The sequence below is a fragment of the Triticum aestivum genome, chromosome 4B (assembly GCF_018294505.1).
Source record: "Triticum aestivum cultivar Chinese Spring chromosome 4B, IWGSC CS RefSeq v2.1, whole genome shotgun sequence".
In the NCBI taxonomy this organism is placed as follows: Eukaryota; Viridiplantae; Streptophyta; class Magnoliopsida; order Poales; family Poaceae; genus Triticum; species Triticum aestivum.
The window spans coordinates 295,299,777-295,317,156 of record NC_057804.1 but is presented as its reverse complement, the minus strand read 5'-3'; the positions used below and the strand labels follow the sequence as shown (position 1 = coordinate 295,317,156).

General features: G+C 45.9%; 1 protein-coding gene across 1 annotated transcript in view; it reads right to left on the bottom strand.

The window, feature by feature from the left end:
• The window catches only part of LOC123092022 (chromophore lyase CRL, chloroplastic), a 32,120-nt gene extending 23,814 nt beyond the window's left edge, over positions 1–8,306 (bottom strand). Inside the window, exons 1-5 of the mRNA XM_044513674.1 lie at positions 7,998–8,306; positions 7,766–7,815; positions 6,665–6,725; positions 6,528–6,563; positions 5,736–5,786 (exon numbers count right to left, since the gene is read on the bottom strand). Coding sequence (XP_044369609.1) covers positions 5,736–5,786; positions 6,528–6,563; positions 6,665–6,725; positions 7,766–7,815; positions 7,998–8,177 — 378 coding nt within the window. The 5' untranslated portion in view covers positions 8,178–8,306. The remainder of the gene's footprint in view (positions 1–5,735; positions 5,787–6,527; positions 6,564–6,664; positions 6,726–7,765; positions 7,816–7,997) is intronic.
• Between the last annotated feature and the right edge of the window lie 9,074 nt (positions 8,307–17,380).

The window sequence follows — 17,380 nt, the reverse complement described above, 5'->3', positions numbered from 1 at the left end:
TGTTCAATGGGGAGAATGAGAGTTCTACCATTGAACTGGACGACTCCTTTGATGAGACCAGCATGCGTTTTGTGCGGCGCATCCAGGAGTCTGAGGTGAAGGAGGCTTTAAAAAGGATGAAAGGAGGCAAGGCGATGGGCCCTGATTGTATCCCCATTGAGGTGTGGAAAGGTCTCGGGGACATAGCGATCGTATGGCTAACCAAGCTTTTCAACCTCATTTTTCGGGCAAACAAGATGCCAGAAGAATGGAGACGGAGTATGTTAGTACTAATCTTCAAGAACAAGGGGGATGTTCAGAGTTGTACTAATTACCGTGGAATTAAGCTGATGAGCCATACAATGAAGCTATGGGAGAGAGTCATTGAGCACCGCTTAAGAAGAATGACAAGCGTGACCAAAAATCAGTTTGGTTTCATGCCTGGGAGGTCGACCATGGAAGCCATTTTCTTGGTACGACAACTTATGGAGAGATATAGGGAGCAAAAGAAGGACTTGCATATGGTGTTCATTGACTTGGAGAAGGCCTATGATAAGATACCGCGGAATGTCATGTGGTGGGCCTTGGAGAAACACAAAGTTCCAGCAAAGTACATTACCCTCATCAAGGACATGTACGATAATGTTGTGACAAGTGTTCGAACAAGTGATGTCGACACCGATGACTTCCCGATTAAGATAGGACTGCATCAGGGGTCAGCTTTGAGCCCTTATCTTTTTGCATTGGTGATGGATGAGGTCACAAGGGATATACAAGGAGATATCCCATGGTGTATGCTCTTTGCGGATGATGTGGTGCTAGTTGACGATAGTCGGACGGGGGTAAATGGGAAGTTAGAGTTATGAGACAAACCTTGGAATTGAAAGGGTTTAGGCTTAGTAGAACTAAAACCGAGTACATGATGTGCGGTTTCAATACTACTAGGTGTGAGGAGGAGGAGGTTAGCCTTGATGGCCAGGTGGTACCTCGGAAGGACACATTTCGGTATTTGGGGTCAATGTTGCAGGAGGATGGGGGTATTGATGAAGATGTGAACCATCGAATCAAAGCCGGATGGATGAAGTGGCGCCAAGCTTCTGGCATTCTCTGTGACAAGAGAGTGCCACAAAAGCTAAAAGGCAAGTTCTATAGGACGGCGGTTCGACCCGCAATGTTGTATGGCGCAGAGTGTTGGCCGACTAAAAGGCGACATGTTCAACAGTTAGGTGTGGCGGAGATGCGTATGTTGAGATGGATGTGTGGCCACACGAGGAAGGATCGAGTCCGGAATGATGATATACGAGATAGAGTTGGGGTAGCACCAATTGAGGAGAAGCTTGTCCAACATCGTCTGAGATGGTTTGGGCATATTCAGCGCAGGCCTCCAGAAGCTCCAGTGCATAGCGGACGGCTAAAGCGTGCGGAGAATGTCAAGAGAGGGCGGGGTCGACCAAATTTGACATGGGAGGAGTCCGTTAAGAGAGACCTGAAGGATTGGAGTATCGACAAAGGGCTAGCTATGGACAGGGGTGTGTGGAAGCTTGCTATCCATGTGCCAGAGCCATGAGTTGGTTGCGAGATCTTATGGGTTTCACCTCTAGCCTACCCCAACTTGTTTGGGACTAAAGGCTTTGTTGTTGTTGTTGTTGTTGTATGTATATAATCACAACAAAGAGCCTTCCTAGGTGATTGTTGGGTGGACTTCTACTAGTACTTGAGCCACCAGGTCTCGGGTTCGACTCTCTACTTCGCACCTTTTTTACCGAGATTAAAAAAGAAGGCAACCCAAGCGAAAGAGGCAGACCAAGCGGGGATCATGAGAGGTGCTACGATCGCCCGAAAAACAGGAGCTGCTGGATCAGGACGTGCTCCAAATCCGCGTCTTGAGAGTGTCGTCGTAGCATGAAGAGTCTTCAAAACCTGTCGAGTCGCCAAAGAGGATAAAGAAGAGATGGCACATCAGAGGAAGACACCACATCAACAGAAGATACAAGAGAAGTATCAAGAGAAGATGGGTTGTCCAAAGAAGATGGCACATCAAAAGAATGAAGCATTGATTAAAGAATCATGGCCCATGAAAACCGACGGCGAAAGAAGCTCGACGGCAAGAGAACGGGCTTAGATCAACAATGCAAAGAGAGGCCACAGAAATTCTATACAGAGGACAATGACCAGAAAAAGACTGACAGACATAGGTATGGTGGACTCACATGACATGAGAAAACACAAAATATCAACGGATTTGGTGGACGCAGCGGAAATCATAGAAAACTAGGAAGCTAAAAAAACACATGAAGTAGATACGGTGGCAGCAAAAGAAAAAATCATGGTGCCGAGGGCCAAGACCAAGCAGAGCTCCCGTATTGCGCTCCTGACTGTGAAGAGGGCCAAGCAGAGCTCCCGTGTTGTGCTCCTGACTGTGAAGAGGGTGGTCTCTCTGAGCTAGAAGAGTCAACAACAAGACCAGCAGAACCTGGTGAAGAAGAACCCGAAGCTGCAAGTAGACGCTTAAGTCGCACAATATCCTGCTCAGTCAGGGACACTACTGAAGGGGTCGGAATAGAAGCACAAGTCTCCGAAGAAGATATGCGCCCCTGGCGCATGTGCCGCTTCTTCAGAAAGCATTCAGACTCAGGATGACCATCCTTGTTGCAGTAGCCACAGTGAGAACGAGAGCGGCCCTCACCACTAGGAGAAGTGGGCAGGAGTGGCAGAGCACTGAACGTGAAAGAGGCGGTGTAGCAGAAGCTCGAGCAACAAGCACAGAGGGAACCTCAAATAAACCGGCACCACGTAGGCGAGTCTCTTCAGCCCGAATCTCAGAATGCGCCTCCATAAGAGCAATACGGCCACGGGCAAACAACTGAGCACGCCGTCGCTCAAATTCTGGACGAAGTCGAGACAAGAACTCATAGACGCGATGAAACTCCAAGTCGGCCCGCACAGCTTGGCAACACTGACAAGTACGACAACCAGCAGTGCGAAGGGAGTCAAGTTGGCGCCAAATGGCAGAACTCTGTGCGTAGAAATCATCAACAGTGGAGTCACCCTGCTGAAGAGCATGCTCCTGGCGAACCACAGATAGATACAAGGCATCACCGGATGGTTGATAGCGCTGGCAAAAACATGTCCACATTGCAAAGGCGGTAGCGAGGCCCATAAAGTCAGAGGCAAACTGAGGCAAAACAATGGAAGTGAGAACAGCTGCGGCGCGAGCATCATCATCAGACCACTGAGTGTAAGTAGTGAGAGCATCACGATAAAAGTGAAGAGACTCATGGGTCAAAACCTGTTGCTCATAAGCACGAGTTGCAGACTCGTCAGCAAGCTTAGCTGCATCCTTAGTAGGTTGAGGAGCATCCACAGCAAGAGGCGTTGGCGTCGGTGGAGTAGGAACCACAGGAGGAACTGGACGTGGCGGACAGGAGACCTCGCCAGATAAAACACCCCAGAGACGAATGCCACGCATATGAATGCGAAAGAAGGCAATGAACTCGGCGTAGTTAGTTCCATCAAAAATCAACAGGCAGCGAGGGATGACGACATACCCCGACGACGAAGACATAGTATCTTTTTTTTTACAGCTAACCCAGATCAACCACGTAGCAGTACATGAAACAAGCAACGGAGCAGATCAGACTAGGAGAGCACCACGTAGTAGATCAGATCAGCAGGCAGCAGTAGCGGACAGCAGAGAGCACCACGTAGCAGCTAGCAACACAACGTAGCAGCAGCTAGGGAACACCAGCAGGTAGCAGCCAGCAGCAGCGGTCCTTGGTGACAGTAGATTGAGGGGAGCAGCGGCGGGAGTCCTCGCGGGCGTGGGTGGACACAGGCAGAGGTTGTTGGATGGAGGCGGGTTGACCTGGAGTCCCGGCCCGATATGGATCGAGGGACTTGCGGCAGGAGTCCCCTGCTTCGAGCGAGAAGGACGAGCTTCGAGCGGCCTACTTCGAGAGAAGGACGAGCTTCGAGCGGCTCGGTTTGGAGATCGATCAGGTGGAGATCGATCGGGATGGATCAATCGCACGAGTTGCAGCGTGCAAAAAATTGACCTAGCTCTAATACCATGTTAGGAATAAGCAACTTATCTTTATTAAAGGCCCAAGGGGCATATATATATTACACATGGCTTGAGGTGTAAGGAAACTAAACATAGACTAATAAGGACTCCTAGACCAATACTAATACTCCTTAACAGTTTGATTCGAATCCAGCGGTATTCAAAGCATTTGCATTGTAGCTAAAATTCAATGGTTCGTTGGTTAACTTCTTTGTGTGCTTGCGTGCGTGCGTGCTTGCTTGTGTGTGTGTAATGCTAAAGTAAATGTGCATGTAGAATAACTTATTCTACGTAGACCCCTAGTAAAAAGTGCGTAAACTATAGTAACATAGTATGCAAAATATAGTAACTTTTGGAAGAATGTAGTAAATTGCGGACTTGGATAGTGAAAAATTATTTTGGAATTACTACATTTTGTACACTGCATTACTAGATTTTGTATGAAGTGCTACTAGGGGTGTAGAATAAGCATTTTGCGCTCACGCTTAAGATAATACTACCGTAGTATGATTATTACGTCTTTGCCACCAGGCCTCTCGCTTTTGTCTAATCTGGCCTTGAGATCCATGTAGCATCTTTTAGGTTTGTCATCAATTAGTCTTTCATTTATCCAATTGCATTGGGACTAGTTCATTACCACCTGACACCTTTGTACTGCACACTACACTTATAGTTGACTGGTCATGAGTGGTAACAAAATTAGATGTTGATAGTATGTATACACGCATCCATTTTGGGGAATCTTTTTTGAGTTCATGGGGCATTTTTTAGGGAAACTTCATCTTACTCACCAACCAGCATCTTTAGTATTATAGAAAGTTAGGAAGCTCTAGCATTTTCATACATATGGGATTGAATTAGAAGGTTTACTATTCATGATCTGACATTTTTTTTTCTCGAAAACGCAAAGGACCTTTGTATTTCATTTCATGGAAAAGGTAGAACAAGCCTCCTAGGAGGTGAGGGGTTGTTCTGCCCGCAACCTGGGACGTCCATTGATAGCTTGTATGATCTGACATTTTGATTTTGATACCCCTGATCTGACACATGCTCTGCTGGCAATCGTATTAGTGCGATCAATAGCATGCATCATTAACATTTAACTGAATCCCGATATACGGAAGACTATAGGATAGTGTGCACACAGATCACAAAGCATGCATAGCAACCGGGATGGCACGGGGTGGTATAGCCACCAGGGGGTAGCATTAGCATAGCAACCGAGAGGCAAAAAATCCGCCTTAATACATCCTACTATCAGGTGTAGTTACACCCATGTCTCATATACTACCATGTGATAGTATACATACTACTTTATCATTTTTATTATGTTCATATACTATATCTAAGATACTCCAAAGTGAGTTATATGAAGAAAAAAATGCAAGTGGGCCATAGGTTTTATTATATTTGTAAAATACATACATATTTGTGCGTAAAGAGGAGTATGCTCGCAATATGGTACATACTGCCAAAAAAGTAGTATATATACTACCTAAACATTCTTATATACTATACATAGTACGCTTATATATACTCCGGTATGATAGATACTACCTAGAACATACGGAACAAAAGTGGGAGTAACTACACCCGGTCATAGGAAACATTTGTCCTAAATATTATATATATAGACACACACAATAAAAGGTCTCAGACGTGTTTATTAACGGTAAATAAGTATGCAGCTTACCTCAACGTCGCATTTCATCTCCTTTGGACATGGCTTTACCATGTAGAATCTCTGCAAGCACCAGCAACTTACAATTGTTACTTACATATATGCAAGAACAACAGACTAAAGAACTGTAGTCAAACTTCATTGTTAAATCATCCAAATAACACGCTACAAATGGGTATATGAAGTTCTACTGTCTGACACTAACACCCTTGTTCTGTTTTCAAAATGTATTATTCAGTTTGCGTTGCATCATATTATGTCAAATGAATTAAACATATCAGTTATAAAAGTATTCAGGTGGCAGAGTATGCAAAATTTTCTGCACTACCTACAAACTGACAAGCAACGTCTACAACGTGAAACAAAATAGACAGGTATACCAAGAGCAAAGTACGCAGAAAAACCTTATGTTGCCATAAAGATGTGTATTAGCAGAAACATGAAATGGACAAATATTTTATGGGTGTGCTTTGGATGCTCATCGAACATGAAAAATATTTCCCTTGATCAGATATCACAGAGAAGAGGATAATAGTGAACTGACATGATATGGTACATAGAATATGTTTATACACGTATGGTTGCAGATGATAGCCTAAGCTTATTTAACATATATTTGATATGAGGAATTTAAGTTGGTACAGGAACACTTCAAGAATTGATGGCCAGGTACAATATATGTTTGCACATGAAGTACAATCTTTGATTTAAAAGAGTGAGACTGTTTAGGTTTTCTTTAGATGGGACCTTTTTAGACCGTGACCAAAGAAGATCTTTAGATGGGCAGTTTAGAAGTTACCGTACTTGTCGGAAAGGTTTTTCTGGAGCTCTCCAAAATGCCTGCAAAAGTAAGTATGACACTGAAGTTCCTGGAAGAGACCCGCAAAAAAATCCTGGAAGAGGCTACAAATTTGAAGGATTTACAAGAGCAATTGGCATACTTGCTCAAAGTAGAGCACTCCAGAACCATCCACCATCTCAGTTGCAGGGCAAGTGAGCATTCTAGAAGAATGGAAGGCCAAGTTATACACAAGATGTTTAGGTGACAGAAGGTAGATTAGCATAGTAAGTATTTAAACTTATGCAAAGGAAGTAAGTGCAGAATAGTTGCATTAATTCAACCACGTGACATTTAATGGGATACTAATTTATTTTTATTTTCAAAATGTATTTTGGTATCACGTTTAGAAAACTATATTTCCATCCAAGGCATCTGGTAGAACTTTGAGTAAACAAGGTACCATAAGAAAAGAAGTACCCTGATATCCTCTTATGGTTTAACAGTGGTTATTTGGACCACACATAGATTGAGAATCACTTTTGAGAAAACTGTTTTTCAAGACTTCTAGGAGACCAGCTTTTAACTTGCTACTCTATTAAGATGAGTCAATAAATATGTTGTTTGCATCGAGTACAACAGAACTATTTTCTCTAGGGTTTTGCTAACGTTGTGGTTCGTTAAGATCAGAACAGAACACATTTTATCATTAGTATTGCAGCCTAGGGGTGTTATTCGACTCTTGCTCTCGGCCAAGAAAGACACAATGCTATGACAATGCTCTATAGCTGCCACTTCAAGTTATGTTAGAAATTTATCGTCGTAATGTAATATTACACAACATTTATGTGGAGTTGTGGACAGCAGCCAGAACCCGGCAACATTGCTGGATTCCCCGATCAGTTTGGCACTACCCAAGGGGAAAAAACTAAGGCAACCACCACCATAAGGTGATGAATCAAAAAATCTACAACAATGCTCAACACACATGTATTCATATAATCAACGTGAATTATACCAATACAATAGGAATGAATAACTGGTTATGCATATCCCCATTATTAGGAAAGCACAAGTTAAATTCATAACAAAGTAGCAACAAGTAACAACCCAGGAACACCTCAAGCCGCTTCCACAACTACCCAAAAGAAAGCCGCATCTTTAGATTGGCAAATAGCATCGTCCGAAGACAAGAACCCAAACCAAACCAACATCCCAACAACTAATGTGCAAACGGAATGCTTATGGGAAGCATAATTTTCACCTAAGGTTGAAATAGTTTCCAGGATCCTGCCTTGCCTGCTCCCTCGAGAACTGCACATGGAACCAATCATGGCAATATAAACCAAGAAACGTATCAAAGGCACATTATTGTTATTTTCCTTAGCTCAAAATTGCAAAATTTTAGACGAATTCTCAGGGGCAGCCACTCTAAACGGAGGCTACAATTCTAGCGCGCGGGGGGGGGGGGGGGGGGGGGGGGGGGGGGGGCTCACCTTTTCACCGGAGAGGGCGTCGGCGACGGTGCGGGCGTGGTCCCACCGGGTGGTGGAGCGGCGCAGCCGCCGGATGAGAATAACGCCGCCGAAGCCGACGAGCGCCTTCAGCAGCGCACCCCGGACTATCCCGCCGACTCCTCCACCGGTTCCTCCGGGGGTGTCCTCGCCGGAGCCCATGGGGTGTTCCACGGCGAACTCGCGAGGACCGACACGAGGTACGGAGGCGGAAGAGGATCAATCAACCAAGAAAGAGAAAGGGAAAGTATTTCTGTGGACCGCGATCTTGCGTTCATTATTTCCAGTCAAAAAAGATACTGCGTTCGTTATCTTGGGAAATCTAGGGGGTGTTTGTTTTAGGGACTTTTTAGTCCCACCGACTAAAAAAATCCATAAAAAATCACTAGAAATCAAACGGGGGGACTTTTTCTACGTAGACTAGAAAAAGACTCTAATAGAGAGTCTTTTTTATTAGTCCCTGTGTGACGCCCCCGATTCAATCGTACACTAATCATGCACGCAAATGTGTACGATCAAGATCAGGGACTCACGGGAAGATATCACAACACAACTCTACAAATAAAATAAGTCATACAAGCATCATAATACAAGCCAGGGGCCTCGAGGGCTCGAATACAAGTGCTCGATCATAGACGAGTCAGCGGAAGCAACAATATCTGAGTACAGACATAAGTTAAGCAAGTTTGCCTTAAGAAGGCTAGCACAAACTGGGATACAGATCGAAAGAGGCGCAGGCCTCCTGCCTGGGATCCTCCTAAACTACTCCTGGTCGTCGTCAGCGGCCTGCACGTAGTAGTAGGCACCTCCGGGGTAGTAGTCGTCGTCGACGGTGGCGTCTGGCTCCAGGGCTCCAGCATCTGGTTGCGACAACCAGGTAGAAGGGAAAGGGGAAAAGAGGGAGAAAAGCAACCGTGAGTACTCATCCAAAGTACTCGCAAGCAAGGAGCTACACTACATATGCATGGGTATATGTGTAAGGAGGCCATATCAGTGGACTGAACTGCAGAATGCCAGAATAAGAGGGGGATAGCTAATCCTGTCGAAGACTACGCTTCTCACAGCCACCGTCTTGCATCAAGTAGAAGAGAGTAGATTGAAGTCCTCCAAGTAGCATCTCCAAGTAGCATCTCCAAATAGCATCTCCAAATAGCATAATCCTACCCGGCGATCCTCTCCTCGTCGCCCTGCGGAAAAGCGATCACCGGGTTGTATCTGGCACTTGGAAGGGTGTGTTTTATTAAGTATCCGGTTCTAGTTGTCATAAGGTCAAGGTACAACTCCAAGTCGTCCTGTTACCGAAGATCACGGCTATTCGAATAGATTAACTTCCCTGCAGGGGTGCACCACATAGCCCAACACGCTCGATCCCATTTGGCCGGACACACTTTCCTGGGTCATGCCCGGCCTCGGAAGATCAACACGTCGCAGCCCCACCTAGGCACAACAGAGAGGCCAGCACGCCGGTCTAAACCTAAGCGCACAGGGGTCTGGGCCCATCGCCCATAGCACACCTGCACGTTGCGAGGGCGGCCGAAAGCAGACCTAGCCTAGTGGCGTTCCAGTCCAATTCGGCGCGCGCCGCTCCGTCGCTGACGTCTGAAGTGCTTCGGCTGATACCACGACGTCGGGATACCCATAACTACTCCCACGTAGATGGTTAGTGCGTATAGGCTCGTAGCCAGACTCAGATCAAATACCAAGATCTCGTTAAGCGTGTTAAGTATCCGCGAACGCCGAACAGGGCCAGGCCCACCTGTCTCCTAGGTGGTCTCAACCTGCCCTGCCGCTCCGCCACAAAGATCCACACAGAGGGCCGTCGGGACAAGGTCCTTTCAGCCCCCAATCCGTGAATCACTCGCGGGTACTCTTCGAGCTGACCCGACTTTAGTCACCATCTGTGCAGTATGTAGTATGTATAGTATATACCCGTGATCACCTCCCAGGTGATCACGGCCCGATAGTATAGCAAGGCAGACTGACAAGAATGTAGGGCCAATGATGATAAACTAGCATCCTATACTAAGCATTTAGGATTGCAGGTAAGGTATCAACAGGTGTAGCAACAATGTCAGGCTATGCATCAGAATAGGATCAACAGAAAGCAGTAACATGCTACACTACTCTAATGCAAGCAGTATAGAGAAGAATAGGTGATATCTGGTGATCAAGGGGGGGGGCTTGCCTGGTTGCTCAGACAAGGAGGGGTCGTCGGTGACGTAGTCGTACTCGGTGGCATCAGCGTCGGTCTCGTAGTCTACCGGAGAGAAGAGGGGGAAGAAATAATGAATACAGAGCAAACAAAGCATCACAAAATATAACAAGGCAATACGCGGTGTTCGGGGTGCCCTAACGCGGTAGTAGATGATACCGGTGAAGGGGGGAAAACATCCGGGAAAGTATTCCCGGTGTTTCGTGTTTTCGGGCAGAGGAGCCGGAGGGGGAAAAGTTGCGAGTTCGATAGGTTAGGGGTGTGTGGTGGACGAACGGACTGCGTATCCGGAATCGTCTCGTCGTTTTGAGCAACTTTCATGTTGAAAATATTTTAATCCGAGTTACGGATTAAAAGATATGATTTTTAAAAGATTTAAACAATTTTGGAATTTAATTATTTATTTAATTAATTCAAAAAAAGTATTTATGACGTCAGCATGATGTCATGCTGACGTCAGCAGTCAACAGGGGTTGACTGAGTCAACCCTGACATGTGGGTCCAGTGGGACCCACCTGTCATTCTCTATTTAAATTAATTAGGGTTTAGGTTAATCTAATTACAGTTTAATTAAACTTAACTAGTTAATTAATTTAATTAAACCGGATTAATTAACTTAATTAATTAATTAATTAATAATTTTATTAAATCATTTTAATTTTATTAATTATATTTATTGTTTTTATTTAATTTATTATTTATTATTTATTTATTTATTTATTATTTTTTTATTTTTATTATTATTATTTATTTATTTTTTTTATATATTTTTTTTTGCGTTCTGGGGGCGGGGCCCCCTTCGGCAGTGACCCAGAGGCTAAACGGGCGCGGGTGCGGGCGCTCGCCCGAACGGGCATGGGCGCTGCGGGCGCAGCCCAACAAGGCGATGCGGGGCGTCGGTGGCGACGGCGCCGGCCAGGCGGCCGGAGCAGTAGGCGGTGGCCACGGCGAGGCCATGGCCGGAGCGGGGCGCGCCGGCCGTGGCCTGTGGAGAGGCGGCCGCGCGGAGGAACGCTGGGGGCCGGCGCCATTGGCCGTGCGCCGAGGATGCGGGGGCGCAGGGGGTCGGAGGCGAGGGGATGGGGTTCAGGGGCCGGCGTCGCCAGAGGGAGAAGAGGCCGGGGTGGAGGCGATGCGGTGGAGGACCGGCGACGACGTGCAGGGGACGGCGCACGGGCTCGGGAGGCGGGACGAGGCCCGTGCGTGAGGGTGGAGGCGCGGCCGTGCGGGGCCGTGCGGGGCCGCGGCTGTGGCCGCGTGGGCGCGTGCGGGCGCCGGCGAGGCGCGGGCGTGGTCGGAGCGCGGGCGGTGACCGCGGGGAAAGGGGAAGGAAGGGGGAGGCGCTCACGGGGGGGGGGAGTAGGGGACGTGGCAGCGGGGCGTGAGGAGGAGGACGGAGACGGCGCGCGACGGGGAGGCAGTCCGGCGACGAGGTCCGTTGAGGAGGAGGGCGGCGAGGCGGCGTTCCGGCCGACGGAATCCGGGGGCGACGGGGTCGGGCCTCTCCCCGAGGAGAGTGGGAAGTGGGGGGGAAGGGGAGGCGCCCGGCGATGGAGAGGCGGGGCGGGGTCGAGGCGGCACCAGGCGGCGGCGAGGGCGAGATGGAGGCGACGGGGTCCGAGCGCCGTGGGGAGGTTCGTCCCCCCGATCCCGATCTGGATCGGGGAAGGGGAGAGGGGCGTGCGGTCGTGGGGAGGGGGAGTGGAGCGAGCAGGGGGGAGTGGGGTGCGTGGGGGCTAGGGTTCGGGGGTTAAGGGGAGGGAGTGGGCCGGCCGGCTGGGCCGGTGGAGGCCAGCTGGGCCACTTGGCGCAGCAGGGGGGGGGTCTTTCTTCCTTTTTTTTTGTTAGTTTTCTTTTCTGGTTTTGTGTTTTCTTTTCTTTCTATTTATTTTCTCTTTGTTTTTATTTTACTTTCTTTTAAGTTTACTTTTTATTTAATATTAAAATGATCCCTAAATTAGTAATACCATGAAACCACTGCCACAAAAGGTTTTATCCCAAAACAATTTAGTTTAGTATTTTATTTATTTATAAAAGCATTTAAATATCGGTTTTGCTACTGTTTTATCCATTTTAGAATAATTACACATTTTATAAGAGTGTGGTTCCTCCACCATAATTACCTATGTATTATTTGGTTCACTCCGAACATTTAAATTTTAATATTTGAAAACTTTTATTGTTTGCCTATATTTTAAATTTTAATTTGAATCGTTTTTGAACTAACTCGAGTTTATCAACAGTAACCGAGGTGACGTGGCATCGTTAACGCGGGATTATTGTAGCCTAATTATCCGGGCGTCACAATTCTCCTTCACTACAAGAAATCTCGTCCCGAGATTTAAGCGGTGGAGTAAGGGGCGAAGGTGTTAGTAGCGAAAAAAAAAACCTAACGAGTCTCCTCGGTCTTGGCTGCCCTTTCGAAGAGGTTGATCCCTTTCGTTGAAGTCTTCATTTCACTGCTTCAAGTCACCATGATCAATTTGTCATCCTCTCTTCGGGATCTCCATCGTACTTACGAATAGGTAAGGGGCAGCTCTACAACGATAGGATGTTACAAGGGAAAATCTTTTAGGGGTTACCCAAGTATGAACATACGAGTATCTCTCGAGTTGAACAAATGAAACACATCGAGAGCAAAGTAAGACGGCGCAATAAGAAGTTTCAAGCGGATAGGCAATCGTTCATTGCCTGAAACAGAGTGTGAATGGGGTTCAGAGCAACGGGAATAAGTACTGTGTCCGATACCAGAATTGATCACTAGGAAGGTGGCTCGCAAATTACATACGAAGTTAAGCTCTAGGAATAACTTTGGTAACAGGGTGTATAGGAGAGTCAGGTTTCGATCCTGTGGAACTGTGGGTTATGGGCCCACCATGTGGTTGAAAGTAGGAAGGGGGGCCGACATTTTGCACGGTCATGATAGTAAGGTGTGTCAAAGGGTAGCCTGTCAGATATGTCGGCAACAACATCGATACCAAGGGCGAGGGACGAAGAGAACCATTTTCCTGCTCGTTGAACGAGGCGGACCAATAGGCAAAGTTCTCGTCCATCGGCGGTTACCGGAAAGTCGTCAGCAGTAGAAACAGGGTCTCACTGACAGAGTTGTACACCGAGGTGTTTTACATGAGCAGAAGAATACTACTGCTTATATAATATAGATTACAAGAAGGGTTAAGCAAACCAATGGAAAGGAAAGGTGATTACCAGGTTTAATCAGAACAATGGGGAGGAAAATGTGTATACACACATATTTCAAGGGTATATCCTTCCCAAGGACAAGCGGAGCATGATATCCATGACAGGATATAATGTAGAAAACTCTTTAGGTAAGGGGAGAGAAATTCCATGACATTACCCATTCAGCGGTATTTGGATAATTGAGCAGGAGACATTTAGCATTGGGCTTCAAATGTTCCTGTTGAAAATCGGAGTACCATAGACATGCTTCGAGATAGCACTGACATGGTTTCAAGCAAAAGGTCAGACTCTGGATACACGAAGGATCCATCAGAAATAACTTGTAGAATAAGTCTTACAATTTCCTCCAGGAAGAATGGTTGTCCTTGCAAAAGAAATTATAACGATAGGTCCTCCACCCAGGGGGGGGGTGCTAGGCATGACATCATGTTACCGGGTCACGTAGAGATCAATGTTACAACTCTTGGAGATATGTCCCAACCATCATATCTGGCCGAGATTCAGATCCGGTTGGTGTCAGGATACCTCAGACTTAGGATACCTGAGAAGAAAAGGTGCAACGCAAATTGACGAGATGACATTGTAAGATTCTCGGGGAAATGAACTATGACGTGATTTCCGTTAACAAGAGTCCATCATTAACCCAAGGAGAGGACAAGGAGGTGTCTGGTGAACTCAACGACAATTCACCAAGATTCCCAAAAGATGGATTTCCACCATTAAGTGAGCAAGGAGATAACATTTGTCAGATCAAATGATATAAGGAAGTATGCTCGAGGAAAACATACACAATTAAACATTGGTTGAAAAGGTGCGCCCGAAATATGGGTTGGGTTGCACGACCAATGTCAGAATGGTGATTCAATTAGCGAAGGACTTAGAATGAACTATCGCCCATTCACTTCAAAGAAATAGGGTTGCTAGAAGGAAAGAATCCAAACAACACCGTTCACTTGTTGGAATTAACACGGGGACCAAGAAATGAACGAAGATGGCAAGAAGCATTTTGATATCAAGAATTCTTAAGAGGTGGTGAAATTCCCACCACATTCTTGACAAAAAGAGATGGTAATACTTTCGAGGTAAGGAAGATCAAATGCTGGGTAGCAAGGAACTCAAGGTATAACACCAAGCATGAACAAGCTTGTGTTGGTGGGAAGGCAATAAAGTGGTCGATGATAATACAATTCATCGAGGGCAAGGATGGTATTTCTCATCATGAATTCAATTGATATCCTGGATGAGCTCAGAATGTTGATGATCATCACGACACAATTGTCGAGAGATTTCATGCAGATGTAGTCAATCAGCAACGACATCAAGTCAAAGGAATGATGAGCAAGAGGTTATTGGAACCACAGTTACTACACAAACTCGAAACCAAGCTTGTTGTTCAAGGCGAAATGATATGACGATGAGGATCGACATAAGGCTAGTTCATCGTCGAAAATTGGTGCTCCGAGAATAAGGACCAGGTAGCACAGTTAGAATCGTCACGACAATGATATAGCCAAACAGGCTAGGAATGGCGTGATCGGGTACCAACTCGTACTTATAGAAGCTTACTGAAGAGTTGTTGAACCGAAAAGCGGACTCGGTTCAGTTATCGGTGTCTTTGAGTGTTCAATAACTCAGAGCCCACAAAAAATTGGAATCGGTGGGAAGGTAGCACTTGATGAAGAACTCATAAAAAGTTATGCGGTTCCATGATAATCTCGAGAAACCAGGTGGTAATACTCGACGACAGATCAACTAGAAGTTGAACTGGGGTATTGCTCTATATAGAAGACAAGTGCTTAACTTGCACAGGACATGATATTTAAAGGAGAACATGGTCAGAACCACGATTGCAAAAAGGCCAGATCTCAGATATAAGATGAACTTATACCAAGGAAATAATTTATTTAAGAGAAGCTTTAATGATAAGATCTACATCGTGTCCATGGGCAAGAACACAAGTTCAAGGTCGACTCCCATTTCGCCAATGCACAACCTTTCATTCACTCCTCGCGCTCAATGAAGTTGTAGTTTTGAAATTTTATCTGGCAAAATACCAGAAGAGTACGACTCGTGAAAACTTTCGAGTTCACACCTATTAAGGAAGGCATAGGTTCAACCCATTGGGGCATCTTAGAATCATATACCAAATCTTCAGAAGTAATTAACTCAAGCTCAAAGGCAGAGCATGGTTGAGAAAGCAGAGGATACAATTTACCAAAGGCATTATGTATCAGAGGAAAGGCTCACAAGGTTATTGAATATGAAGGGCGTTGTCAGATAAAATCCAACAACGGATCTGGTGGTCCACAAGGGATCTGACGTGAGCATCGGTACTCAACTAGAGGAAGAAGATTGCAAGGAGATCAGATTATAGAAACAACTGACTAACTCAATTGTCAAATGCAAAGGAATTATGATTTCCAAATCAAGGGATCAGAAGCAATGCTCTGAGTAGGGATGGATAAGTTGAATAGCCTTAGGGTACAATCAATGACAATTGGATTGGTCGAGAACCAATTCCAGTTAAAAGAATGGCAGCTTAGCCGGAGAAGTAATTTATAAGGATCAATGATGATTGCGTGCATTCGCAAACATATTGAGTCAACAGACTCAAAATGATAATGACAAGGAATGTCATTAAGACTACAAGACTTATGGGATTAACCATAATGCGAGCAAACAAGAATTTCAAGAGCCAAAGGCTCCAGAGGATTTTCGGAAGATCGAATAGTATTTTGAAGACTTTTGTGAAACTCATGAACAACTGGGGGATGGGCGGATACTCGATAAATGCGAGAATTAACCGTAGGGGTATTCAAGTGACAAGAACAGCAAGGCAGTAAGCTCAAGGGATTATCGAAACCACGACGAGTTTTTCAGGGTATCTTGTAATAACAAGACCACTGGGGATGAATGTAAGAATAACAAATGCAAGTAGTTATCCATAAGGGTTTGCGGTGGAAGGTGAATTGCAAACGCGATGAACACAAGTTCTCGGGTTAACAGCGGAGAGTATCTTCAGGGTCTTCTGGTGCAGCAGACGATCATCAGTAACAAGGGGCTCTCCGGGTGAAAGTGATAACGAGATCCTAGTGTTAGATTTAGTAAACTTCATTTAACCCGAATAGAAGAGATGTCAGAGTCCCAGAGTATAGGTCGAGGAATAAAAGATCCTAATACCACCCAATGGCGACGTGGGCCCATGGGCCACACAGCCATGTTAGTAAAAGTTTTTCAACGACTAGACTCGACTTCGGCCAAGGAGTTGGAAAGGGGGATTCCTACAGGCAGTCGGCTCTGATACCAACTTGTGACGCCCCCGATTCAATCGTACACTAATCATGCACGCAAATGTGTACGATCAAGATCAGGGACTCACGGGAAGATATCACAACACAACTCTACAAATAAAATAAGTCATACAAGCATCATAATACAAGCCAGGGGCCTTCGAGGGCTCGAATACAAGTGCTCGATCATAGACGAGTCAGCGGAAGCAACAATATCTGAGTACAGACATAAGTTAAGCAAGTTTGCCTTAAGAAGGCTAGCACAAACTGGGATACAGATCGAAAGAGGCGCAGGCCTCCTGCCTGGGATCCTCCTAAACTACTCCTGGTCGTCGTCAGCGGCCTGCACGTAGTAGTAGGCACCTCCGGGGTAGTAGTCGTCGTCGACGGTGGCGTCTGGCTCCAGGGCTCCAGCATCTGGTTGCGACAACCAGGTAGAAGGGAAAGGGGAAAAGAGGGAGAAAAGCAACCGTGAGTACTCATCCAAAGTACTCGCAAGCAAGGAGCTACACTACATATGCATGGGTATATGTGTAAGGAGGCCATATCAGTGGACTGAACTGCAGAATGCCAGAATAAGAGGGGGATAGCTAATCCTGTCGAAGACTACGCTTCTCACAGCCACCGTCTTGCATCAAGTAGAAGAGAGTAGATTGAAGTCC